The sequence below is a fragment of the Artemia franciscana genome, chromosome 7 (genome assembly GCF_032884065.1).
Source record: "Artemia franciscana chromosome 7, ASM3288406v1, whole genome shotgun sequence".
Lineage (NCBI taxonomy): Eukaryota > Metazoa > Arthropoda > Branchiopoda > Anostraca > Artemiidae > Artemia > Artemia franciscana.
In genome coordinates this window covers 48,901,442-48,928,957 of record NC_088869.1, presented here as the reverse complement: position 1 = coordinate 48,928,957, position 27,516 = coordinate 48,901,442, and the positions used below count along the sequence as shown (strand labels likewise).

General features: G+C 36.3%; 1 protein-coding gene across 1 annotated transcript in view; it reads right to left on the bottom strand.

Annotated features, from left to right (window-relative positions):
* LOC136029405 (putative epidermal cell surface receptor) overlaps positions 1–25,369 on the bottom strand; it is a 56,904-nt gene extending 31,535 nt beyond the window's left edge. The window contains exons 1-4 of the mRNA XM_065707770.1: positions 25,009–25,369; positions 13,935–14,129; positions 7,120–7,401; positions 3,534–3,612 (exon numbers count right to left, since the gene is read on the bottom strand). Of these exons, the coding sequence (XP_065563842.1) occupies positions 3,534–3,612; positions 7,120–7,137 (97 nt within the window). The 5' untranslated portion in view covers positions 7,138–7,401; positions 13,935–14,129; positions 25,009–25,369. The remainder of the gene's footprint in view (positions 1–3,533; positions 3,613–7,119; positions 7,402–13,934; positions 14,130–25,008) is intronic.
* Between the last annotated feature and the right edge of the window lie 2,147 nt (positions 25,370–27,516).

Below are 27,516 nucleotides of genomic sequence, written 5' to 3'. Positions count from 1 at the left end.
TTAATAAAGATTTTAAGGAAATGGCAACTTCCTGGGAGGGTGTAAAGAGAGGCCTTGAATAGATTGGGTCGGAGGAGGAGCGTGCGTAGCTGTGTTGGCCTCAGGCGGTTTAGTGCTGCGGTGAGTTATTATTAGAAGTAGTAGTAGTGGTTGTTTCGTTTTCAGTATCTACAGCGGTATCACTTTCGACTTTTGCCGGCGTTTGCGATGGCAATACATAAATCACATGGGCAAACTTTCGAATTTATTGATGTCGACCTTTGCACACCTGGACATCTTCCTATATGAAAGGGTTGCCCCCATTCACAATGCTTTGCTCTTCACGCAAAAGTTTTTAGCACGTTTAGAAAAGCTTCTATAATAATCAAACGCCCTTGTGTTTCGGGAATCACCATTGAAAAAATGGAACTGATACTCACACTTATAGCGTACAGAGCAGGGCAGTGAGTAGGGGTGCAACTTTTTCATATACGGAATAATTTATGTTCTTTTTTAGTCTTAATGTTGCTCATTGCTTTCTGCTGAAAAAAATTATTTTTTTTATATTCAATTTCTGTTCGTTTTTCAAATAATGCAGGTAAATCTAGCTCACTCTCCAGGAAAAATGAAATTCCTTCTGGACAATTCTATCCTCACTTAAAATCCCCCCCTCCGTAAAATTTCCTGTAGAAGATTCATGTTTAGCAAATTTTTATTTGAAAAAGATTTTAAGTTCTATTCGTTTTTCAATCACTTCAGAAATCCACCCTTCCATGGAAATTATTTCCCAGAAATCCAAACACGCTGAAAATTCCCTCTGGACCATTCTCCCTGGAACAACTCCACATTCAAAACTTAGTAGGCAAAGAGAAATTAAGACAAATGAAAGGAATTTTGCATAGGAATTCTAACAAAACCCCCCAGTGTAAAAATTTCCCATGGATGGTTCATCCCCACAAACTTCCCTCCAAATGGAAAATCATACCCATTGAAACCCACCCAAAACAAAATACCCACCCCACAAAAATGTCCGTATGCTTTCCAAGAACTACCTACTGTACGCAAACAATGGGCAAGTTTTATGCCTTAGCAACCTATCCCCAAGATCTAGGGGGGTCAAGTTATCTCCAAATGTATAGTTTTGGGACTTTTCAATTATGCTAAACAAAAACGCTATCTCAGAATTTTGACCGAACGATTTTTTTTTTTGGGGGGGGGGAGGTGTGAGGGTGGGATGGAACTAGTTGCCCTCTAATCTTTTTTGTCACTTAAAAGTACTCTAAAACTTTTAATTTCTGTTCAAATGAGCTCTCTCCCGATGTTCTAGGACCATGGACTCGATACGATCACCCTTGGAAAAAAAACACGTCCGTGAAATTTCTTCTGTTAAAACACACAAAATGCCATATTTTAGCAGATAGGAGCATGAAACTTGTAAAGTAGGGTTTTCTGATACACTAAATCCAATGGTGTGATTTTAATTGAGATTCTTTGATTTTTAGAGATTTTTACAGCCTTTTTTCGAAAATCAGGCAAAGTTTTGCGGGCTCGTAGCCTTTAATGGGTAACACTAAGCATAATTAATCTTATATATTTGGAATCAGCACAAGAAATCCATTCTTTTTATATATTAAATATAAAAAAAACAAGTTCTTTCAACTGAAAGTAAGGATCAACATTAAACTTAAACCGAATAGAAGTTATTGCGAATATGAAGAGGATTGCCCCCTCCTCAAGACCTCACTCTTTACGCTAAAGTTTTTTAGTACTCCTAAAAAAAAACATCTTATTATTCTCATTAAACGACTCCTGTGTTTCAGGAGTCCTTCTTAAAGAATTCGGACAAATTTCAAACTTTAGCGTAAAGAGCGAGTGTTGAGGAGGGGAAAATCCCCTTCATATATGTAATAATATTTTTTCGTTTTTAGTTTTAATGTTGCTCCTTACTTTAAGTTGAAAAAACTTATTTTTTATATTTAATTTCTTATCTTTTTCCAAATAACGCCAGGAAATATGGCTCGACCTCCACGGAGAAATCCTCCACTCCAATGGCAAATTCTCTAGACAATTCAATCACGGAGAAAATTTACTTTTAGGATAATTACCCTTAATAACTCCGCGCGTAAAATTGAGACGGAAAAGAGAAATCAAGACACATAAAAATAATTTTTATAGAAATTCTGACAAATTCCCCAAGTGCATAATTTTCCCTGACAAGTTCACCCCCTGGAAATTTCGCTCCCCATGAAACCCCATGGAAAAACCCCAAACAGAAAATTCGTCCCCCCATCCGAAAATGTATATATACTTCCCAATAATAAATACTATGCGTAAACAATGGGAAAAATTTTATAATTTAAAGACCCTTCCCCTAGAGCTCAGGAGGGGGATCATGTTATATCCAAAGGCAGAGTAATTGGGCCTTTCAACTATGATGAACAAAATGGCTATCTCAAAATTTGGTCGGACGATTTTGGGAAAAAATGTGTGGGGGACAGGGCCTAGTTGCCCTCCAATATTTTTGGTTACTTAAAACACTAGAACTTTTAATTTCCACTCAAATGAGACCTCTCACAACGTTCTAGGACCACTGGGTCGATACATCACCCCTGGGAAAAAAAACAAACAACGAAATAAACAGGCATCCATGATCTTTCCTCAGGCAGAAAATACAAAATTCCACATTTTCACAGATAGGAGCTTGAATTTTCTACAGTATGGTTCTCGGGTACGCTGAATTTGATGTTGTGGTTTTCATCAAGATTCCTTGAATTTGCGGGGCTGTTTCCCTTTTTTTCGAAAATCAGGCGAAATTTTTAAGGCTCGTAGATTTGAATGGGTAAGACTAAACTTAATGAAACTTATATATTTGATATCAGCAGAAAAAGCCAAATCTTTGTTATATCTATTGATATATCTATCAAAATCCCATTTGTTAGTTTCGGTTGCTATTGAGCCGGGTCGCTTCTTACTTACAGTTCGTTACTACAAAATGTTTGATCTGTTGATATTAAAGTTCTGTTTTTTAGAGTTTTGGTTACTACTGAGCCGTGTACCTTCTTGCTTACAGACAGGGGATAATCTATAGAACCTTTATTAGGGAGGCAAGAAGGAGGAGAGCCTCCCTCCCCCAAATGACGCCCCTGCTTACAGTTACTTACCAAGAACGGTTTGATAGGGCCACGACGATATTCATCATCTAGTATACGAGAGGAAAGTTTTTTTTTGCCAAAAGTTTATTTTACTTTAAATATTATGTTTTGCTAGCGAGTAGATGTAGCAGTTTTCTTCTAAATAATCCCTTAAACAGCTCTCTATGATGTCCAGTTTCACTAGCAGAGGAAGGGAAAGATGGAGCCTTTTGCTCCATCTTTCTTTGAATTGTTAACACTTTCCTTAGAATTTTACTTCATCTCCATATGGTTCAGTTAATTTTTTTTTAATCTTATGCCCTCTATCCCGTATTCTAGTGCATATTCCTCGGTCTGTATTGCTCTTCAAATACAGCCACTAACCTGGAAAAATTCTTATTTTGAGGGGAGGTAGGGACTTACCTTGATCAGCTGGAAACTTGATTGCGTCAGTAGATTCATCAAATATAGCACCATTAGCATCTGAAGGCATAAAAATCCCCTGGAATGAAACGTACTTAGAATCACTTAAAGAAAGTAGAATCATTGATCATTTACAGACGATGCACATCGATAATTTTTATCGATGTGATAACTTCGATTTTTGGAAATCTTAGGGTTTTAGTGAAGATCCAGGCCTAAAGGCCCCATCCCTACACAAGGGGTAAGGATCGAAATCAGTGTACGTTAAATTTTTGCTGGGTTGAATATCCATGGTTGTATTTTCTACAAGCTACATTTTGCGGTGGTTAAATGTGGGATTACATTGTGCTTGGATTGTAATTCTGCCTGGTTTGTTTTGCTTAGTTGAATGTTGGGGGAGGGGTTAATGAGTGAATATTAGAGGATCTTCTGATATTTTAATGTTAAACATGTTATTCTATACCAATGGAAAAGATGGTTCTTCGAACTTTTATTTTCTTATCCCGGTTTTATTTTCTCGTCACGAAAAACGTAAGGATAAAATATGACATTTTTTTACCTTGTGGTTATCATAAATAATTACTAACTTATTTGCCGAAATCAGTGTTAAACTTGTTAGCCTGAATATCAAGTAAACTAGAAATTAGCTTTGAAGTTAGCTCCGAAGTGCGGTGTAAACACAACAGTACCTTATAGTAGTACACGTACTAAAGCCAGTGTGAGGAAAATGCATGTCATATATAATTTCAATTTACGCTATGCTGGGATTAGAAAATTACAACGAAAGAATTAAAAGGTGTTTCTACTACAAATGTTAGGGGCAATCTTTAGTATTTATCATTTGGTTCGTCATTGTTTATGAGTAAGATAGAAGAAGTCCAAAAACATTTTTTCTAGCCGTTCCTTCATATATACAATTTATCACAAAATCAAAAAGAATATTTATTTGATTCACTTGAACTCTTAAGTCAGTTGTCATTGATTTAAAAAAAATACATTTATCATAAGAAAAATTTGTGTGTTGATCCAACGATCCAAGGATACTTTAAGAATAATCACGTTTTACTGTCCTAAAACTCATAAAATTTCCAAATTTAGGCCATAAATCGGATACTCTGTAGGTTGCTATTATTTTATATGTTTTTTGCTCTAAAAAAATTTCTCCGAAAATATCTTGGTTGAATCGTCAGATATAACCAATAAAGAACAAACTCTAATCCCTTAGCAACTGAAAATTTAAAACGCATTTTGAAAAAAAAACTCTCGAATGAAGAAAAATCACTATTTAAGGTTGATTTAGGAATGATAACTGTCATTTCGGCTAATCTTAATAGGAACAGTTAATTGCGAAAAAATTTCATAGGAATTTTGAAAAAAACATGAAATCCCTTAAAAATGGTGTCGGATTGACATGAAAACTGCACTATTGGAATCAGCATAGCTGAAAACTCAATGTAGAAAAATTACAGTCCCCTATGTGGAGATATAAGGAAAATCCCTTTTTTGCGATCTATGGAAATAGCGATCTGTCTCCTTCAGGTTTGATCGCACCAAACTAATGGGCATAAAATGGGAATTTAAAACACGTTTAGGAATTTTGAAAAAAAAACATGAAATCCCTTAAAAATAGTGTCGGATTAGAAAAATTACAGTCCCCTATATGGAGGTACAAGGAAAGTCCCTTTTTTGCAGGGGAAATAACAATGTGTCTCCTTCAGGTTTGATCGCACCAAACTAATGGGCATAAAATGGGAATTTAAAACACGTTTTGAACAAAAAAAAACTCTCAAATGAAGAAAAATCACGATTTAAGGTTGATTTAGGAATAGCAACTGTCATTTCGGCTAATCTTAATAGGAACAGTTTATTACCAAAACAATTCATAGGAATTTTGAAAAAAAAACATGAAATCCCTTAAAAATAGTGTCGGATTAGAAAAATTACAGTCCCCTATATGGAGGTATAAGGAAAGTCCCTTTTTTGTTGGGGAAATAGCAATGTGTCTCCTTCAGGTTTGATCGCACCAAACTAATGGGCATAAAATGGGAATTTAAAACACGTTTTGAACGAAAAAAACTCTCAAATGAAGAAAGATCACGATTTAAGGTTGATTTAGGAATAGCAACTGTTATTTCGGCTAATCTTAATAGGAACCGTTTATTACCAAAACAATTCATAGGAATTTTGAAAAAAACATGAAATCCCTTAAAAATAGTGTCGGATTTAAAAAATTAGTCCCCTATATGGAGGTATAAGGAAAGTCCCTTTTTGCAGGGGAAATAGCAATGTGTCTCCTTCAGGTCGCACCAAACTAATGGGCATATAATTTTTGGAAGGGCGTCATTAAGGAAATCACCATAGATGACTTCCTAAATCTTTAATTCAAGTCCTTTGTTTTCCAAATATGGGGCCCACCAAATTTTGGAATCCTTCCTGAAATAGGCAGCCTCCAAGCTATATGTAAGTGCATTTGTATGCATTTGAGACTACTGAAGAATCGTTCACGAATTTAAACCTGGAAAGAAGCAAGCGCGCCGTAAAAAATTGTTGGTGATAATAACCTTTCCCTGTGAAAAACTAAACTGGGATTCAATGATACGGCTTCCGCATAAAAGGATGTGTCCTTGAAGTAAATGAACTTTTTTTCTTTGATTCTATTTTTAACGTTCTGGGATTTTAAGCCTCACTTTTATACCACAAGTTATTTTCGTTTTTATCCTTTACGCTAAAACTATTTGTTCTATTTTTACATCGAATTTGTTTTACAGTTTGACTCTAATGATAATGAACTGGGGAGATCCTTTTCAGCTAGTTTGTATTTCCTTCTTTCATTTACGGATTCCAAAATCTTCTCATTTCTTTCATTTAACTTGATCCTTAAGCAACTCCCTTAAGTTCTTTTTGCTTCAGCTTGCTTCCGCAAAGAGGCCATCCATTCTACCACCTTGTATAAAGGTATTGCTACTTGTTCCACCACACGTGGCAGAGTTCCGCCATGGTATGTCTCTTAGTGTCACGTTTGAGAAATTTTGCATTATCCTTGGGACACGCCATCTGATATAGGCTATTTTTATACTGGGCTACTCTTCGACTGTGGCAGCTACTTCTTTCTAGTGGTGAATGACCACTTATTATATAGATTATTTAGAAGACGACAATTTAAGCTGCGGCAACAGTTCTTTCAGGGGTTTGCGTACTACTACTACTAACGACTCACTGTTGCACCAAGCCGCCTGTGGCAAACACATCTACGCGCGCTCCTACCCATCCCAATCTGTTGAAAGCTTCCCTCTTCACACCTTCCCAAGAAGTTCCAATTTCCTTTAAATTCTTCCTTACGAACTTTTACATACGATATTCTTTCTTATGAATTATATGAAATGTACTGAATAATTAACAGGGAAGTGTTAAATGCAAATGCAAATTTCATAATTTTACTTCATTTGAAACCATTTAGAAACTTAGTCAAAATCCCACGAATGCTTTCTCTTTGTTGACTTGCAGTTAGTCATCAACCATAAAATTACCTCAAAGAGTTGATCATTGTTTAACTATGAAATATCTTACTGAAGCGGAACAAACATACCATTTGGTTCTTCGTCATAATAGACAATTTCTTCCTCGAGGGGAGATGATTCGCAAACAATTCTCACACAACAATCCGGGGCGCTGGATTCCACTTTTTCAAAACAAAGGTTATCCTGGTTGAGTCCAGCCCTAAAAAATCCCGAGGGGCAGTTATACGGCTTACAGACAAAGGAGCCATTAGATTGGCATTGGCAATCTTGGGTACAATTTCCGGTTAAAAGTGATTTTCCGACATCGTACAATTTGCCATCATGCATGCATTGGATCTCCTCAGGAGCCGCTACAAATAAAGCACGTTAAAGGGAGAAGGGTAAAGGCACTTATGAATTATACGACCAACACTTAAGAAGTGAAATTAGGTTAATCCTAATGAAAAATACCAAAACATGATGAAAATATAGTACGTTGGAAACAAATTTGGGCTATATATTTGCACATTACGTGGAGGAGGAGGTAACCCAGCCCCCCTAATGTGCAAATATATAGCACAAATTATATAATTCCAATGTATTCTGTCACCCGCCACTTGTTTTCCACTGAGCGTAAGCTAATTGTTTCTTAATACAGACAGATAAAACCGGTTTGTTCTCGAGTTTTACACAGTGTTAACTGAACTGTTGATGGTATAATACACAAGTACCAGGGTAAAAACACAATAAACAAAAATATAAATTAAGTCAAAAGCGTTACAAAAAAAAGTAAATAGGTTCAAAATTCCTATAGTAACTAGGAATATAAGTAATATACATTTGGAAAAATTAAGTATAATCAAAGGTTCTTAAAAATTAAATTTATTTGTTATAACAAAAGCAAGTAACTAATAAGTGTTTTACGAGCTATACCAAAGTATTCCCTCATTTGCCTAATAAAAATATTATTTTCAGCTATCAGGACCGTATCAGCGCCGTACTAGCCGAGTCGGTTGGTGCGCTGGATTTGGGATCCTTTGTCTGAAAGGACACGGGTTCGAATCCCAGTGTACCCAATTGTTCAGTTTGGGACGGGAGTCAGTGGCGTGACTCTGTAAGCTTAGCCAGAGTCGACCCAGCTTTAAATGGGTATCTGGAGAAATCTGGGGAAGGTAAACAGGAGGGTGTGCGAAAGCACAGGATGGTTGGCCCCCAACCCCCCATTGCACTTCCTGGCTGAAGATCCAAGAAACGGAGATCAGCACCGCCGGTAGGGACTGTAAAGTCTAATACCGTGTTGTTTTTTTGTTGTTTTTTTTTTTGACCGTACTTAACAATTGCCCAGGTTCGCCCACTGACGTAGGCCCAACTGGTATCTAGAGACCTACTGAATTTAATCTGCGGGCCCTGTACATTAACTCGCGGAGCATATATATACTCAAATAAAGCAATCTAAAGGCTTCAAAATAATCGTAATTACTAAGCAATTTGTTTTTTTCTTCTTTGCTTTTATTAATACTTATCATTTAAATAATCATATTTTTCAAAGAACTCGATTAGTTTGTTTTTTTAGAAACAGGAGCTTTAAGAGTAGGCGTAACCGTAGTAGACAGCAAGAAGGGTAACATCTCCTTCTAAAACAAGAGCTAAGAGCGTCATATGGCACTTGTGACGAGGTCGGAAGAGCCGAGAGCTCATATGGTACGAGGTCGGAAGAGCCAAGAGCTCATTTGGACGAGGTCGGAAGAGCCGAGAGCTCATATGGTACGAGGTCGGAAGAGCCAAGAGCCAAGAGCTCATTTGGCACTTGTGAGAAGGTCAGAACCTAAAGTTAAACTTTATAGCACAAGATCCTTCTAAATATCAAATTTCATTAAGATCTGGTCACCCTTTCGTAAGTTACAAATACCTCAATTTTCAAAATTACCTCCCCCCTCCCAATTCCACCAAAGAGAGCAGATCCGGTCCAGTTATGTCAGTCACGTATCTTAGACAGGTTTCTATTCTTCCCATCCAGTTTCATCCTGATCTCACCGCTTTAAGTATTTTCTAAGATTTCCGGTCCCCCCAACTGCCCCCCCCCCCCAATTACGTTTGATCCGGTTGAGATTTAAAATAAGATATCAGAGTTACGAGGTCCTTCTAAATATGAAGTTTCATGAAGATCCGATCACTCCTTCGTAAGTTAAAAATACGTTATTTTTCTTATTTTTCAGAATTACCCCCCCCCCCCCGCAATTGAGCGGATCCGTTCCAATTATGTAAATTACGTATGCAAGACTTTTGCTTATTTTTCCAACCAAGTTTCATCCCAATCCCTCCAATCTAAGCGTTTCCCATCATTTTAGGTCTCCCCACCCCAAACTTCCCCCAATGTCACCAGATCCGGTCAGGATTTAAAATAAGAGCTTTGAGCCACGATATCCTTCTAAAAATCAAATTTCATGGAGATCCAATCACCCGTTCGTAAGTTAAAAATACCTCATTTTTTTCTAATTTTTCAGAATTAACCCCCCCCCCCCAACTACCCAAAAGAGAGCGGATCCGTTCCGTTTATGTCAATCATCTATCTAGGACTTGTGTTTATTTTTCCCACCATGTTTCATCCCGATCCCTCCACTCTAAGTGTTTTCCAAGTTTTAGGTTCCCCCTCCCAACTCCCCGCCCCCATCACAAGATCTGGTCGGGATTTAAAATAAGAGCTCTAAGACACGATATCCTTCTAAACATCAAATTTCATTGAGATCCGATCACCCGTTCGCAAGTTGAAAATACCTCATTTTCTAATTTTTAAGACTTACTCCCCCCCCCCCAACTACCCCAAAGAGAACAAATAAGTTCCGATTATGTCAATCATGTATCTAGGACTTGCGCTTATTTTTCCCATCAAGTTTCATCCCGATCCCTCTACTCTAAGTGTTTTCCAAGATTTTAGGTTTCCCCCTCCAACTCCCCCCAATGTCATCAGACCCAGTCGGGATTTAAAATAAGAGCTCTGAGACACAATATCATTCCAAACATCAAATTTCATTAAGATCCAATCACCCGCTCATAAGTTAAAAATACTTCATTTTTTCTATTTTTCCGAATTAACCGGCCGCCCTACTCCCCCCCCCCAGATGGTCAAATCAGGAAAACGACTATTTCTAATTTAATCTGGTCCGGTCCCTGATACGCTTGCCAAATTTCATCGTCCTAGCTTACCTGGAAGTGCCTAAAGTAGCAAAACCGGGACTTTAGGTTTTCCCCCTCCGACTCCCCCCAATGTCATCAGATCCGGTCGGGATTTAAAATAAGAGCTCTAAGACACAATATCATTCCAAACATGAAATTTCATTAAGATCCAAATACCCGCTGATAAGTTAAAAATACTTCATTTTTTCTATTTTTTGCGAATTAACCGGGCCCCCACTCCCCCCCAGATGGTCAAATCGGGGGGGAAAACGACTATTTCTAATTTAATCTGGTGCGGTCCCTGATACGCTTGCCAAATTTCATCGTCCTAGCTTACCTGGAAGTGCCTAAAGTAGCAAAACCGGGACAGACAGACCGACAGACCGACAGACCGACAGAATTGGCGACTGCTATATGTCACTTGGTTAATACCAAGTGCCATAAAAATCTGCTTTTCGTAGAAGATATATTGACCATCTTGAAAAACCATTAAATGTGAATATAAGAATGTTTTACGACGTGAGTCACCCCCCTCCAAGAAGAATGTGTAATTATGTCCACGAGATCACGTTGAACCTATTAAGAGTTAGTTTAGAATACTGTTGCTGTTGGCTTTTTGCTGAGCCGTGAAAAAACAACACTTCTACTTTATAACCAAAACATTTTTATGGGTTTTCTTGACCGTTTTGTAGTTTTGGCTGGTTGAATATTGCTTGGAACAGAACTAATATTCAACAGTTTTATCAAGCATAAAAAGACAACGTTATAATCGCTCTGTGCTTTATCCTCGAAACATTTTTGAAGCACTACACAAGCTCCCACTACCGTTTGTAAAAAAAAAATAACAAGATTTTATGCCCTGCGATTGGCCGTCACGACTTCAATAAAGCCATCAGAAGTGCCTTAGCATTAGCAAGAACAAACTACATAATCCCAAGTACCCACGAAGAAGGGTGCCTGCTGGACAATACGTAAAAAACAAAGGGCAATAAGTTGGCCGTTTAGCCACCTCGTTTCATCAAGATGAAATGAATCATCTACACACTGTATTCAATTGATACATGGTCTTAACTCCAACCAGATTAAATCCATAATCTTCAATTATCTAAATGGTTGTATGACATTAGACACCGGATATTTGAAGCCTGAAGCCAGGAGATTAGCCTATATGTCAATATGCATTCAGTCAGCGAGTTTGATTAAAAGGGTGTAAAATTTTCAGACGTTGTCTTGATGACCCTGTTTAGTCTTACAGCAGTGGGATGTGGCTGTAATTTTTCGATAAATTTTTTTTTGGGTGCAGAGGGGGTAGGATAATCTGACTTGTAGTCTTATTTTTGGGAATACTTGCAAAATTTTTTGGTTTGTTCTCACAGAAGACCATATACATCGTTGCTTTTTCTTTTTAATTAAGCATGTAGTATTATTAATTACTTTGTCTATCTTCCAGTATTGCAAAATCGGTCAACATTGGAACCATGTAGGAGTACCTTGTAGTCCCACATTTGGTTGAACTACGTTGTTGGTAATTTCAACTTGAAATATAAACGATTCGTTTATTAATAATTTTCAAATAGTCTATTTTAATTATCGGTCTTTTTAAAATGATAATTCCGTAAATAAATCCAGAAAACGCTTCAAAAGATTATGGTTAAAGAGCCACCAAATTTCTTTTCAAGAAGACATAGGCGTGTATTTATTTCTTACACGCAATTAAGAAAAAAAAAACAAGTTTTATTAACCGGAAGTAAGGAGCGACATTGAAACGTAAAACGAACAGAAATTATTCCGTATATGAAAGGGGCTGTCCCCTCCTTAATGCCCCGCTCTTTACGCTAAAGTTTTTTATTGTTTTAAAAAGTACAGTTGTGAGAAAGAGTCAAACTTTAGCGTAAAGAGCGGGACGTTGAGGAGGGGACAGCCTTGTTTATACACGGAATAATGTATGTTTGTTTTAAGTTTTAATGTCGCTTCTTACTTTCAGTTAAAAAAACTTTTTTTTTTATTTAATTCCTAGACGTTTTTGAATTAATGCAGGTTTTGATTTTGGCTCACCGGATATGAATAATAAAAAAAAAATGCATATTAATTTTGCCTTTTTTGGCTAAATGGCCTTCAAAAGTCCCAAAATGGGACGATTTTGAGAAAAAAGGGACGGGAAAGAGGGCCTAGTTGCCCTCCGATTTTTTTTTACTTAAAAAGGCCACTAGAACTTTTAGCTTAACGAACTTCTATATTCTTATATTTTTATTATGTATATGAGGGGGTTTGCTCCCTCGTCAATACCTCGCTTTTTATACTAAAGTTCGAATTTTGTTTCAGTTCTTTAAGAATGACCCCTGAATCACAAAGGTCATTTAATTAGAATAAATAGCTTTTTTGAAATTACTATAATTACTTTAGCATAAAGAGCGAGGTATTGAGGAGGGGACGAACCCCCTCATATACGTAATAATTTCTGTTCGTTTTAAGTTTTAGTGTTACTACTTACTTTCAGTTGATAAAACTTGTTTTGTTTTTTTTATTTAATTTCTGAACGTTTTTGAATTAATCCAGGTTTTGATTTTGGCTTTTGATCTTTGTCATCAATTAAACTTGATAAAACTTATATTTTTAAAATCAGCTTAAAAGTCTAATTCTTTTAATGTATATATTGGTATCAAAATTCCGTTTTTAGGAGTTTTGGTTACTCTTGAGCCAGATTGATCCTTACTACAGTTCGTTACCACGAACTGTTTGATAGCAAGGAGAGAAAAAATATTATTGCAGTATGATTTCGTGTTAAAAACTGTGCTTTAATTCTATGGGTTTAACCAAATAACTTTGGCTTTTCACCTGTTGTTGCATTTACCTGTTGTTGCAATGTGAGAAATTAAAAACGTTGGCCCTAAAAATAATTTTGATAGTTTCAACATCCTCCCTAGCAATTGGCACTATTTCACGGTGAAAAGAGATGGGGCGAGAGTATTCTTAAAAGTCTCAGGAGGCGATTTTGTTGTTTTTCAAGTTTTTTCAGTGAAAATTCAAACCGAAGGTCTCAATGAATATAACCAAACAAAGGGTATTTTTCACAAACTAGAGAAAGTGCAAAATCTAGTGAGTCCAATGCCCCCACCCCGTTGAAACCCCGATCCCTACCAAAAAATCCTTTTACCCCCATTTTCTCCTCCCTCAACGTTGATAAATCCACCAGTACAAGTGATTATTTTCCTTTAGGAAATAAAATAGCTGAGGTTGATCAGATCTCTCAGAGATTTTATGCAACCGGCTTGCATATTTGATTTCTTTCTTAAAATCATTTTTTGCCTCTTTTATCTTCCAGAATTAAGTCTAACTTGAAATGCATCGAAGAGAGAACTGTGACAACCCCTTCCCTAAAAAGTTCAGCAGAACAATGCTCACATTATATTGTTTGCTGCTAACTAACAATTCTTTAATGCAGTATTTTAATACGCTGTTTTTAATACACAGTTAGTGGCAAAATGTGTTTTAATCGATGAAAAATCTAGGTGAAAGAGCACTAGCTGTAGCGTGGAACTTTAGTAAATTAGTATAATACAGCTACTAAGAATATATCTCTACGATTTGAAGAAAAGCCAAGATGAATATTTGATCTTTCAATATATACCCAAAACCAATCCAAATTTCCTTCTTCAAGAACGATTTAGGGTGACTTGGTGAATTAGTTCAAATTTTTATTAGATGACAGCAATAAAAAGAATAGACTTACTACTTATGCACACTCCTCCTCGGTTTTCAAAGCCCTTTGCACAAGAACACACCGGTCTATGGTCTCTGGTTGTACATATGCCAGAGGGCAGAGATCGAGCACATGGGTTAAATAGCTTGCAAGGATTAGCACACGCGCCTCCGAAACACAGCTTGTCACTAGAACAATCACGGTCGCTTCGACACGACTCTTGAGCTAAAAAGTAAAAAACAATTGATCTAAAGAAACTAAAGAAGTATCATTTTTCTAGGGATTTTTTTTTTGCAAGAAAAAATGGTTTGGAATATAGTCTGCGCACTCTTGCTCTATTTTAAAAGTTATTGTGACAAAACCATATGCTACTCTAAATTTGCGAGAAGGAGTAAGGCAGGATGGGATCTTATCTCCCACCTTTTTAATATCCTAATTTCTAGTATTTTGGCTAAGCTGTAGTTTTTTTGTCCTAACGTTACCTTGGTGTTTCTTACGACCCAGTTCTGATCAGCCATTCCATAAATGTGTTCCGCCAAATGGTTTCTACTTTTTCTGGCGCTTTTAAACCAAGTCGTGAGAAATAATATAGAAAATACTGGTATAGTTTTGTTTAATTTGCAAGTGGAAGAAGATTCATTAAGCAAGAAGGAGGTAGAGACGATATTAAAAAGATCGAAAAATAAGTTTTTAAAACAGGGTTGATTCAATGTTGAAGATAAAATGCTGAAAATAATTAGTATAATTTTCGATAAAGGCGAAGTGACCTACTGCTAAGCCCTCTTTAAGAAAGCTTAATTTTGAGATCTGGACTCTGTTTGTGTGCCTGCCCCTTGGTCCTTAGATCTATTTAATACAAGTGACCAGATTATAAACAGAGTGAAAGTTTAATTTTATAGGCATTAACTTGATTTCAAAAGGAAACAAATTTCTCAGCCTGCTGATACTTATTTGATCAAGAGATGATGAGGTATGGAATGGTTTAGCTTTGCATTGGCTAACCTTTCACAATCTGATTAGCAATCGTGGAGAGCTTGATTTACCAAACTCCTCAGAAAAGCTTCAGTGAAGAACATATCGTTATATACTACTCCAGATGAGTACGTTAAAGTGATCGATGATTTGTACGAGAATAAAATATTACTGCTTTAAAGATAGGAAGCTTTATTAGTTGGATCGGTATGGAATTGGATCGATGTTATGAACACGAAGTCATTAAAATAAGCAATAACGAAAAATGGGAGATTTTAGGTACCGAGAAAACTGACAGAATAGATAGTTTTATTTACCTAGGTAGCATTGTTAGTAAGGATGATTGTGGCAGTGAAGATGTAAAGAGTAGAATAGTACACGGGCATTTTTCCTCAACTAAGAAAAATTGGGAAAATATTGAAATAAATTTTATAACTAACATTAGTATTTATAAATGTGCTTAAAAGCAAGCGGCCATATACACAACACCAAACACACACAAAACAAATAACACTTAACAAATTTATATCATTGTCTTCTGCGTCCCCACACCTTTCTCTATACATCCCTCGAATAAATTTTTTCCTTGAATTCTCTAAGCCTTAGGAATTAATCAAAAATGTTTCAGTCCATTCCCATAATCCCCACAAAGGAGGTAAGCACAGTTACCTTCCGTGATATCCTCGTCATATTCTCCCAGTGTACCCTACCCAGTAGCATGCAATATGCCAATACTCACAACCAACGCTTAAGGGCTCTCTGTGGTAGATGAAGTTTCAAATAAAAGTTCAGCATACTAGAAACCAAGATCAAGTGTGGCTCTTAAATAGGGTTGCTTTGGAAAGTTGAGGAAGGCATGTTAGACGTTTTATGGAGGATTGATCTAACGATTGTTTTAGGTGTTCGTTTTAGTATGTCAAGCAAAAAGCTGTGCGAAAAATGTGGTTCGATCTATGGCGCCAATTCAAGAAAATATAGGAGGGCATGGATGAAATATTTTTTGAAAATCTTCAGGGAGGGGGGCAATTTCGTTGTTTTCCAAATTTATTTTTGCAGAAAAAAAAATTAAGACCGGCTCGGATCATCCTCGAATGTCATGGGCGAGAACACAAGAAAAGACTTAAAGGAAGTAGAAGCTTCATGGGAGGCAGTAAAGAACACACTTCCAGTGCTTATTTTTATTTCACTCGAATGAATTGCCTCTTTTCAGCTCACTTTATGCATCAGTCCTGGTTGAACTTCCCTGAAGTAAGGATGCTATGACTGTTTTCACATTATATATATAATAGCGTCTATACGCTGGACTATTTAAATTTTTTTAAGTTTTAATGGTCGTATTCTAATGTAAGTTTCTTTTATATTTTCATTTGTTGTTTTGCTGAGGATGGCCCTTGTTTATAGGGTCGAAATATTTATTGAAGATTAAAGTTCCACTGTCTTATGAAAAAATTCCTTATTGTTCTACTTCTTATTTGTGTTTATGATGGAAAGGCAGTGTGGTCTTCGTCGCTATTTACGGTTTTACCTTCAGCATTCCAAAGGCACTTTTAGCTAAAGACCCTTGGCCAAATGATACCTTTCTCTTTCTGGGTAGAGTGCTCGTTTGCACACAGTGCACAGGCGTACTAAGAGACAGGGAAAAAAAAAATCTAAATGCAAATTTAGTATATGGAAAATTTCTTATGGAGAAATCAGCGAACTGTAAGTAGAGAATAGGTTTTCTTGCCATAGGTTTTCTTGCCCGATTAATGCTATATGAATTTGTTCTAATCACCTTCATTTTCAAACCAATGCAACATTTTTAGAAATTCTACAAGTTACAAGTTTTATGGTAAAACGTATTTAGTAAAGATTTATGGTTTCCTTCTTTTATTTCAACTAAAGAGAGGTATGCTTTCTGTTTTCACTGGGTTGCACTTTACTGGTTTTCCTTACGCTTCATAGCCAGTGTTAAAGAAAATGTCAGGAAAACATGTTTTTCATAGTTTAAGGGGGGGGGGGCAATTTGGTTTTTCTTAACTTTTTCAATAAAAGTACCAAAAACTGAATTTTTAATAAAAAAACTACCAAAAAACTGTTTGGAAATACTGTAGGTGGGGGCAAAATATACAGAGGGTAAGTGCTACCTCGAAATGTCTATCACTGAAGTATTTAGAAAGTGTATGTCAATCAGGCATTTTTTTTGGGGGGGGAGGGGGGTGAAGCAGACTCCTCTCAAAGCTCTGGGTTTTGACAAGATATTTGTATTTTCGTCTTTCTAAAAAATTAACGCTCCCCGAGGAACATCATTTCTGAAAAACATCGGAGACAGGGCCCAGGGAGTAAAATCGACTCATATTCAAAAACTTTGCCCCAAATAAAAGTGCGCCTCATGAAATAAATTATATTATTCATTAGTAGCCTCATTTTCTCAGCATTTTTTAAGCAACATGACAAAACTTTAAGACATGCCTAAATTACGCAACGAGTAATTTGGAAGCATAAATCTCAAACTAATTTTTCACACTTCTTGAGGCTTTTGTGGCAATATCCTCTTGACTAGATAAGGGCTTTCTTCATAAATTAGAGACATTAGGAACCATTGTTTTTGCCCGTATAAAAGCAAAGTGGTGTCAATGTTCTCCTAGTCTAATGCTTAAATTACTATACTTAACGCAGCTACTGAAAAGTTTGCAGATATTGAACATCCTGAAGCACTTCCGTGTTTTCCAAGATTCAAAGGTCGAAAGCCAATTGCACTTCTCTAATTCATATCGTACTGTTCCAAGTTTATGAGAAAACTATCAAGAACACCTAGAAAGAGCTATGGCATGGATTTTCAATAATGTTCATAAACTAAGTAAAATGAGGGCCTTCCTACAGTCGTAACACCTCCTCTGCGAAACAAGACAAGTTAAAGATCACCATTGCGGGAAAGAGCTGTGGCATAGATTTCCATAACGTTCATAAAGTAAGTAAAAATGAGAGCCTATCTACAGCCGTAACCCCTCCTCTGCCAAGACGTGTTGCTCCTTACTTTCAGTTGAAAAAACTTTTTTTTTGTTTAATTTCAGATCGTTACTAAAACAAATACCAGTAAATTTGGCGCATCCGCTAGTTCCTCCCACCCAAAAAAACTTCCCTCGGAAGGTACTCGTAGCTAAATGCCAATAACCCAGGGGTTCTAAAAGTTTCCTATGTATAGCCTACTGTCAGGGATATATTTTTCTTTTTTACGTAAAAAAAGTCAAAACCTAAAAAATCTAATTTTTAGTGAAGTTGACGGATAAATCTTTAAGAAGAAACCGGTAATGTTACGTAGCTGCATCAAATATTTGCAGAGAAAGGTCAAAAGTTTTTATTAGAGAGGAAATGGTGTTTAGCCGAATATCTACAGAACGCTCAATTGTTTACTTAGTATTATTGCCTTCGTCTTCAAAGAACCTTCTTAGACCGATATTTTGCAGAGTACACATGTGTTTTACGTACTAGTAATCCTAACTGTTGGGCAAACGACTCTAAAATTCAAGTAAATAAAAGTCCATTCTAAAAAGAAACGTTCAAACGTTAATGGACGCACAAGAGATACGTTCTTGTTTTAAAACTGGGATAAAGGATCAACATTAAAAAACAAGACAAAAGCAGGGGAAGATGAAACCAAAAATTCAGTCAGCTGTGAGTTCTGTACAAACACGTACGCAGGGCTCGAAAAATTATTGAAATGGCCCTGAGTGCCAGTATTTTTTTTTTTTTTTGAACGTAGTTTTCTATTGCCGTTTTATTTAAATCGTTTAATAAGATAAAGTTGCCTAAGAATATTGATTTACAAAACAAAGAAAAAGAATCGGACTTTTAGAGGGACTAAAAAACACAAAAATTTTTTCAATTGAAAGTAAGGAGCAATATTAAAGCTCAAAACGAACGGAAATTATATCGTATATGAAGGGGTTTGCGTAATTAAACTGCCCTTGTGTTTCGGAAGTCGCCCTTAAAAATTGGGACAAACCGTCAAACTTTAGCGTAAAGAGCAAGGTATTGAGGAGTGGGGCAGCTCCTTCATACAGGGAATAATTTTTTTTTTTTAGTTTCAATGTTGCTCCTTAATTTCAATTGAAGAAAACTTTTTTTTTCGTCTAATTTCTGATGGTTATTCAAATAATGCCAGTAAATATGACTCATCATCTAGTTCCTCCCATCTACACCCCCTTTATCTTTACTGAAAATTCCCCCCCTCCGTAAAATTTCCTGCTGAAGATTCAGCCTGAAATTCTCCTTAGTATACTTTCATTTGAAAAAGATTTTAAGTTCTAATCGTTTTTCCAATCACTCAGGAAATCCCTCCTTTGGTGGAAATTATTTCCCGGAAATCCAAACACTGAAAATTTCCTTCCGACAATTCCCCAGGAATATCTCCAAATAAAAAATTGAGTAGGCAACAATAAAGTAACACACATAAAAAGAACTTGGTATGAGAATTCTCAAAATCCCACCTGTGTAAAATTTCCCTGGAAACTTAACTCCCGAAAATATTCCTTCACATGGAAAATTGACCCCATGGAAGCCCATCTCAAGCACGAACCACCATCCCGAAAACTGTTTGCAAACTTCCCAATAGGAAATAATACACGTAACCGGCAAATTTTATAAGTTAAGGGTCTATCCCATAGGGCTGGGGGAGGGGGTGATATTATCTCCAGAGGAACAGTTTTGGGACTTCTCAACTATGCTGAACAAATGAACATCTCAAAATTTTGTTCGGATGATTTTTGGGAAATAAAAGGGGCGTAGAAGAGCGATAGGTGCCTCCGATCTTTTGGTATATTAAGAGGGGCACTAGAACTATTATTTTCCTTTATAATGAGCCCTCTCCCGACGTTTACGACAACTGGCTCGATACGATCACCTCTCAATAAAAAAAAAAACATATATTCATGATTTTCTTCTGACAAAAATTCTATATTTGTGCAAATAGGAGCATGAAACCTCTACAGTAGAGTTTTCTGATATGCTAAATCTGATGGTAGGATTTTCATTAAGATTCTATGACTTTTAGTGGGGTGTTTCTCCCTTTTTCAAAAACCAGGCTAATTTTCTAAGGCTTTTATCCTTTTTTGGGTAGCACTAAGCTCAATAAATTTGGAAGCAGCATAATAAGCCAATTCTTTTTTATGTATTTATTGATATCAAAATTCAATTCTTCAGAATTTCGGTTTCTATTGAGCCGTGTCGCTCAATACTTATAGCTCGTTACAACGAACTGTTGTTATTGTTTTCTATTTAAATAAGACAGATTTTCATATAAAATCTAGGCAAAAGGGGACAAGTGCCCCTCTTCTTCTTATGTACGCCCATGATATTTGTATTCTGAACATTTGTTCTTCTGCTTTGAATCCGTTGTACACTTTTGAGATAATATGAAAAATGTAATTGCTCTATCGAAGATTAACTATACTGCTCTGAACTATTTAAGTTCTACCAGTGCTATCAAACTGAATGGAAAGGAAAGGCGAAAAAAGGACCTTCCGACAGAGCAGCAAATTTGAGCCCCCTGCCAGCTTCGGCCACAAAAATTTCAGTATTTATTGTGAATACCGCTAACATTCAACATTGAAAATGGACAAGTTAATTATAATAGTGAAAGTGGTTTCAAAATCAGAACTATTTGCGGTGATCCATAAATAATGTAGAAGACAATGTTTTGTGAACAGCGTACTTCTTCTCAAATGACCACGAAAAGCCATCAGCGTTTTTCTCTTGAGAGCAAAATTGTCCTCCTGCAAATAGAGGATTTCGAAAAAATTGACTTCAGAATTTGAGCTTTACAGTTCATGGGTGTAGCGGCAGCTGCAAACTAGTAAAGAACGAATCACGGCCATGTAGCGACCAAAATATTGAAAAACGTACTAAGAAAAATGGCAAGTGAAAAAAAAATTACCATTTCGTATTGATTTATGAATGATAACTACAATCGCGAAACTCTTAGTATCAAAATTTGTTTTGAAAACCAATTTATGAAAAATTTTGAAAAATAACCTGAAACCCCTAAAATAGGGTATTCACAGTCCTGTCGTGGCGCAGTGGGTTTGACCTTAGCTTGGTAATACGGGACCCAGAGATCGAATCATGCTGCAGTAATGCACCGCAGGGCCGACGCAGGGATCTTAGTAGTCAAGAAGCGTCATTAATCTGATACAATATAATAATAGGGTATACCATTGGAAATAAACCATACAGAACACCATACGCAGGAAACTTACAGCGCCCTGGCCTGAACAACAAAAAATCACTTTTTTGCATCGGTACTGATGTGTCCTCCTCTTTCCATCCCTTTTCCTTTATTGCTAGCGGGGCACTAGAACATCATAGAGAGGTATTTAAGGGCTCATTTTGAATGAAATTGTATATCTAGTGCCTCTTGTGAGTACCAAAACATATTATTTAAAAATAAATTCATTTTTTGCAAACAATCTGCATCTTTATATGCGAGAAGAAGAATGACGTCATACTCGTAGGCTCCAACCATTATTGACGTTATAGTAAAGCTTTCAGTACCAATCTAAGATGTTAGAAGGTTAATTCAAAGATAATAGCTACCGAGAAAGGCCAACAGATCTGCGAGGGTGCATAAAATATAATTTAAAGGGCGTATTGGATAACAGTGATGACACCGTAGTTCGTCTTTACTAGTTCCTGCCACCAATAAGCCGAAGGCTTTTGCCTGTGTGTAATATATTTTTCCAATAAGGCTAGTGTTACTCTAAAGAACTATTAATGCAGGAGGATTTTTAGGTTCGACGATATTATATATCTGCACAATACCCACGCAGTTCCAGAGGCAAGTGCCATAAGTTATGAAATTACTCACAGCTCAGTTATTATTTTCAAAAAGTTGTGAAACGATCACCATTCATTAAATATCTGGACAAGCACAGATGGGGCACAATAAGGCCTACGGAGTAGGGCTTTTGTCAAGTTTAAAAAAAACGAACAGTTTTCCTGAATTTTAGAGATAATGACATAAAAAAATAAGGAAAGTAAATAATGATTTATTTCCTTCTTTAGCAAAATTAAACCTCAAACAGTCGACCATCAATTCCATAAGCTTTCAGTTTGCAAAGAAGTCCCTTGTGCCATACACGATCAAAGACTTTTGCGATGTCAAAGGAGAGAAGGCAAATATCGTGCCCCTGAGAAAGAAGCTCAACCTACTCTTGGTACTGTGCAATCAGAGAGCCTAATTTAGACTGTTTTCTGCGAAAACTGTATTGCGTGTCTGCCAACAACAGACGTGACTCAAGGTATTGGTAAAGGGTCTTGTTAATGTCGCTTTCATAAACTTTACCTACACAGGACAGCAGACCTAGTGGACGATACAATCCTACATTTGTAAGGTCGGACTCTGCCTTAGGAACAAGGACCACATGAGCAGTTTTCCAGGCTTTCGGGAATGATCCCGCTACAAAGCACTTTCTATACAGCGAGGCGAGAGGACCAGCAAATTCAGGGATACATCTTTTAAGGATGAGATTGGGAGTCGTATCAGTTCCTGAAGCTTTGGTGACATCCAACTGGAATATGAATGATCAGTTAAGAAGAGATCAAGCAAGGATGATCCATGATGATCTAAGTCATAAGCAAGACTCGGGTCTAGCAAAGCTGCGCCTTCCCCATCAGTCGTACGACTTTTCAGCCAGTGGCAATGATGAATGTTGAAATCTCCCCAGATTATTCCAAGCAATCTTCCAGATAATCGGTCGGTGATTTTTATCATTGGTGGGTTATACACTGTATCAATAACAAACGATTTGTTTGGTAGGTTTACTTTCACCCAAAGGACCTCCTTATGACTAGGAATCGTAAGTGCCAAAAAAGCAATGTTATTTTAATGGTACATAGCAACACTACCTCCACCAAAAGCCGAGCTTCCTCAAGTTTTCGCGATCCAGCCTTAGCAGGGTGTAATCAGGAATATTGATCTCACTATGAATGACGCCAGAATGCTCTTTAAACGAGCAACTATGTATTTTTTTAGAACTTTTTCTTTTAAAAAGGCTCCTTTTTTTTGAAAATTGGCAACCGCTGAGAAAAGTCGTTTAAAGCCTTTTTATGAAAAACAAAATTCATATGACTGACATCCTGTTTATAAACACATTTTAAGAGCATAAATTACATCATTTTCTCTCAGGAGTGGTCGTATCATTTTCAGTATCTAAAGCACCGAAAATTAAACAAAGATGACAAATGAACAGCTAAAGAAAGGGGCACTGAACAAGAAACAACACAAAGTAACTCCAGAATTACTTCAGAATTGCTGATTTATCTCTAGAATGAAGAAGAGTTATTTTAGCGTCTGCCAAGATACACGGGAAGGAGAAAAATAATTCACGCCTGAATTAAATCATTCTACCGGCAAAAATACAATAAGGAACAGTGTGTCACTTTGAGGGGCCCTTCGAAGGCTTAAAATAGAATTTGCAAGGATAGCAATTATTATCTTTGAAAAGAGAGTCAAAAGCGTGTCAGGTGGTATGTTCTTCTTTCAGATAGTGAACTCATCCATAAATTAAACAAATGACCGGTTTAAAGTCCTACTACGTCAAATCTGTGCAACTATGTTTTTAAGCCCATGTCCTCTATACAAGCCTTAGAAATAGGGCAGGAGCAGAGAAAAGAGCTTAAAATCACCCTCCCCCCCCCCGAGCACAGTAAAGGCCCTAAATACGTTCCTGGAAATTTCATTCACAACAAACTAGCCTACGAAAAATTAAGAGGGAAAAATGGTTTAATATAAATAAAGCAGTGACAAAGAACGGTATGAAAAGCAATAAATAAAAAATAGCAGCAGAACTTAAGTTAGTAAAAAAAAATCTGAATGTTTTAATTCCACATCCGAGAGCCTTCATTAATGGGAGAAAAAGGAAAAAGAAAAAAAAAATGGTACTTACGTGTTCTGCAATACACACTCGACAACTTGTATCGCGAACATGAGACATTACAGGATTTTCGCGGTGTTTATACCAGACAATTAGCTTCAGCTAGGGGGAACTACATTATAGCTATACTTTAATTAAACATTTAGTTAGTATTTTGGTTTGGCTAGGTTAATTTAGGTTATGTTTTTGATATAACCTGCTCTGGGTGGCCCCCTTCCATAATTCTTTGTTGCAGTTTTCTTAATTCTTTTACTAAAGTATTGTATTTTCATCATATTTTGTTTTATTACAGTGGCATTCACCGAGAGCCTTTATCAATGTGAGAGAAAAGAATATGATACTTATGTGTTATATAATACACACACGGCAACTTATATCACGAACATGAGACAATACAAGGTTTTCACGGTGTTTATACCAGACAATTAGCTTCAGCTCGGGGAAAACTACATTATAGGTATATTTAGAGTAAATGTTTAGTTGGTATTTTGTCTTGGTTAGGTTAATTTAGATTACGTATTTAATATAATCTGCTCTGGGTGGCCCCCCTTCCATAATTCTTTGTTATAATTTTCATAATTTGTAACTCAAGTATTATATCGAGCGGTATGTTCACTTTATTGGTAAGTCAGTAATATGAACAGTGATATATTTACCTTTTATTTTGATAGATCCCATTTGCCAATCTGAATTTATAGAGGAGAAATATCGGCTATACTAGAGATTTTCGTTGTCTTATCTGTGATTACGCGTTTGCAGTATTTTGGAAGTTTATTAAAATAAGAGTTTAATTTATTTGTTTTTCTTTTCTCTTTTGTATTATTTTTTGTCTTTTTCTTTAGATTATTTAACTATGTTCCCCCCTTTTTTCGTTGAGGCTCCCGGACGTGGGGCTGAAAAATTTTGATTTCTCATTAACTAATGTTTTTTGTTGTAGTTTTGGTCAATGTTCCTACTACCTGAACAATTGTTTTGGATCATGAAACTATTGTTAATAGATACATTTTGACTTTTTGAACATCTTTTCTCTCTTGCAAAATTACCAATAAATCACCGTTATGGAGTTATTATATATTTGCACATTAGGGGGGGGGTAAAGCATAGCTTATATTAAATACAGCAATGGTTAGTTTACGTGTTTAATACATGCTATGCTTGCTTATATGCTTATAAAATTCTACTGAATCTAGAAATGCCAAATACAAAATGATAGCTCTTACGTTCACACACCCTCCTTGTTCCACAATGCAAACCTCTATCCGAATCACACAAATTATTCACACCATCGCACGGCTCATTTGCTTGGTTTGCACAGCTGAAACAGCAGTCACAATCAGGACGGGCCACAACACGTCCACTCTGACATTCTGCCGCGGTGGCATTGTTCAAACAACAGGGACACTGACTAGAATCTTCTAATGTACCTATCCGTGCAACACTGAATAATTTATCCAAATTGTTCGAAAGATTAGGTCGTTGGGAGCACACACTGCCGAAGATGACCAAAAATGCAATGGTTTTGAGAAACATTTTTTACGAAGTTACATTATTTAACTATCACGGATAAGAAGAGACTGTCAGACGTCATCTTGCAGACAAGAAAATAATGCTATCGCCTGGAGCAATATACCTTTAAGGTATTAATGTGGGTATGGTCGATACCTGGGGTTTTTGCTGCGATCAAACCCGATCTGGTCAGGTGTGCTTCCCTTCAGCATTTTAACATTTACATATATTCGACTTAGATTTTTCTAAATATGCGTAGAAATTATCTGCATGCAACCTATGTAGCTAAAAAGTACAAATCAAGTGTAAAAATAAAACGTTTTCATCTGTACAAGCTTCGATTTCCATATGAAGAAACGCCCCTTGGCAAATAAATTTCGGAATTGTTGATCTTGGCGAATGGTGTCAATTGGGGGCAGGAGGAGAACATTTTGGTAAAATTATTGCAAATCGTATAACTGGCTTTCGTATAAAGTGAATATACCGCTCGATGCCTTTTTTATGCTCTTTACGAATATAATAATCGCTTCTACCTTAAATTTAAATTTAAGCACTTTTTAATCTAGCCTAGCTTAACCTAAACTAACCTTCTTATAAAAAAAATTTAGTACTGAGAAAATGTAGTATTATTTTGTCGAAAACGGCGCGGAGAAAACGTAGTATTATTTTGTCGAAGACGACGGATAACTCGTACTTTAATTGAAAATTCGTCATTTTTAAGAGCTTAAAAAGTGCTTAAGTTTGAATTTGTGGTAGAAACGGTTATTATATTCATAAGGAACATAAGAAAAGGCGTCAGTGGTATGTTTGCTTTATTGGTACATCAGTTATACGAACTGTCATAATTGTTTGAAAATTCGTCATTTTTAAAAGCTAAAAAAGTGCTTAAATTTGTAGTAGAAGCGATTATTATATTCGTAAAGAGCATAAAAGAGGCATCGAATGGTATGTTCACTTTATACGAAAGCCAGTTATACGATTTGCTATAATTTTACCGACATTTTTTCTTAAATTTTTTTTGTCCATCCCCTAAGTTCGAAAACACCTTTTATTTAGTACTTTCATAGTAAAATACCCTTTTCGGTATTTTCATTAAAAAAAATCCCCTCTAGATTTTTAAAATGTGTTTACCCTCCCTCCCAAAAAATCCTTAAATTGGTGCCATTGTTTTTGAAAGGCCTTACTCAGGCAGAAAGATTGCCTCAGGCTTCAATACTGCTCAAAATTTGAAAATGGAATAGAATCGTGCTACTTTTTGCAAACTAACGTCCAAAAAAGACCTCAAACGGACTTCGAACCTTCCCAATTTATTAAAAGAAACATACTAACATTTAGTTAAAACATTTGAATGTATTTTGTTTTCAGTAAAGTGAAAGTTGTGTTCTGGTCTTCTGAAGGCATGGGGGCTGTCAGCCTTATTCATGTTAAATTTTGCTCGTTTTGAGTTTGACTCGGTTATTTATAGTAACTTCTATTCGTTTTGGGTTTCATTTATTTAATGTTGTTGATTTGTGGTAGTTTCATGCTTATAAGATTTTTTTACCTTATTTCTACATATTTTTGGTTTAATGGAGTTCTTACTTTTTTTCGAAAAACTTGTTTTGTATAAAAAGTCTTTAAAATTTATAACTGTTCATTTTTCATTGAAATAATTTGTTTCGTGAAAAAAATTATATTTTATGTCTTTTCGATTTTCAAACAGTTCGTGGTAACGAACTGTAGTAAAGAGCGACCCGGCTCAATAGCAAACGAAACTCGGAATTTTGACACTAAGGGATACGTCAAAAGAATCAGATTTTTATGCTGATTTTAAATATATAATTTCCATCAAATTTAGCCTTTGTCATCAAAAGTTATGAGCCCGAGAAACATTGCCTTTTTTTGGAAAATAGGGAAAAAACACCCCCTAAAAGTCATAGAATCAGACCATCGAATTCGGCGTATCAGAGAACTCTATTGTAAAAGTTTGAAGCTCCTATCTACGAAAATGTGGAACTTCGTATTTTTTGCCAGAAGACAAATCACGGGTGCGTGTTTTTTTTTGTTTTTTTTTTCTTTTCCCCAGGAGTCATCGTATCGACCAAGTGGTCCTAGAATATCGCAAGAGGGCTCATTCTAACGGAAATGAAAAGTTCTAGTGCCCTTTTTAAGTGACCAAAAAATTGGAGGGCACCTATGCCCCCTCCCACATTAATTTTTTCCAAAGTTAACGGATCGAAATT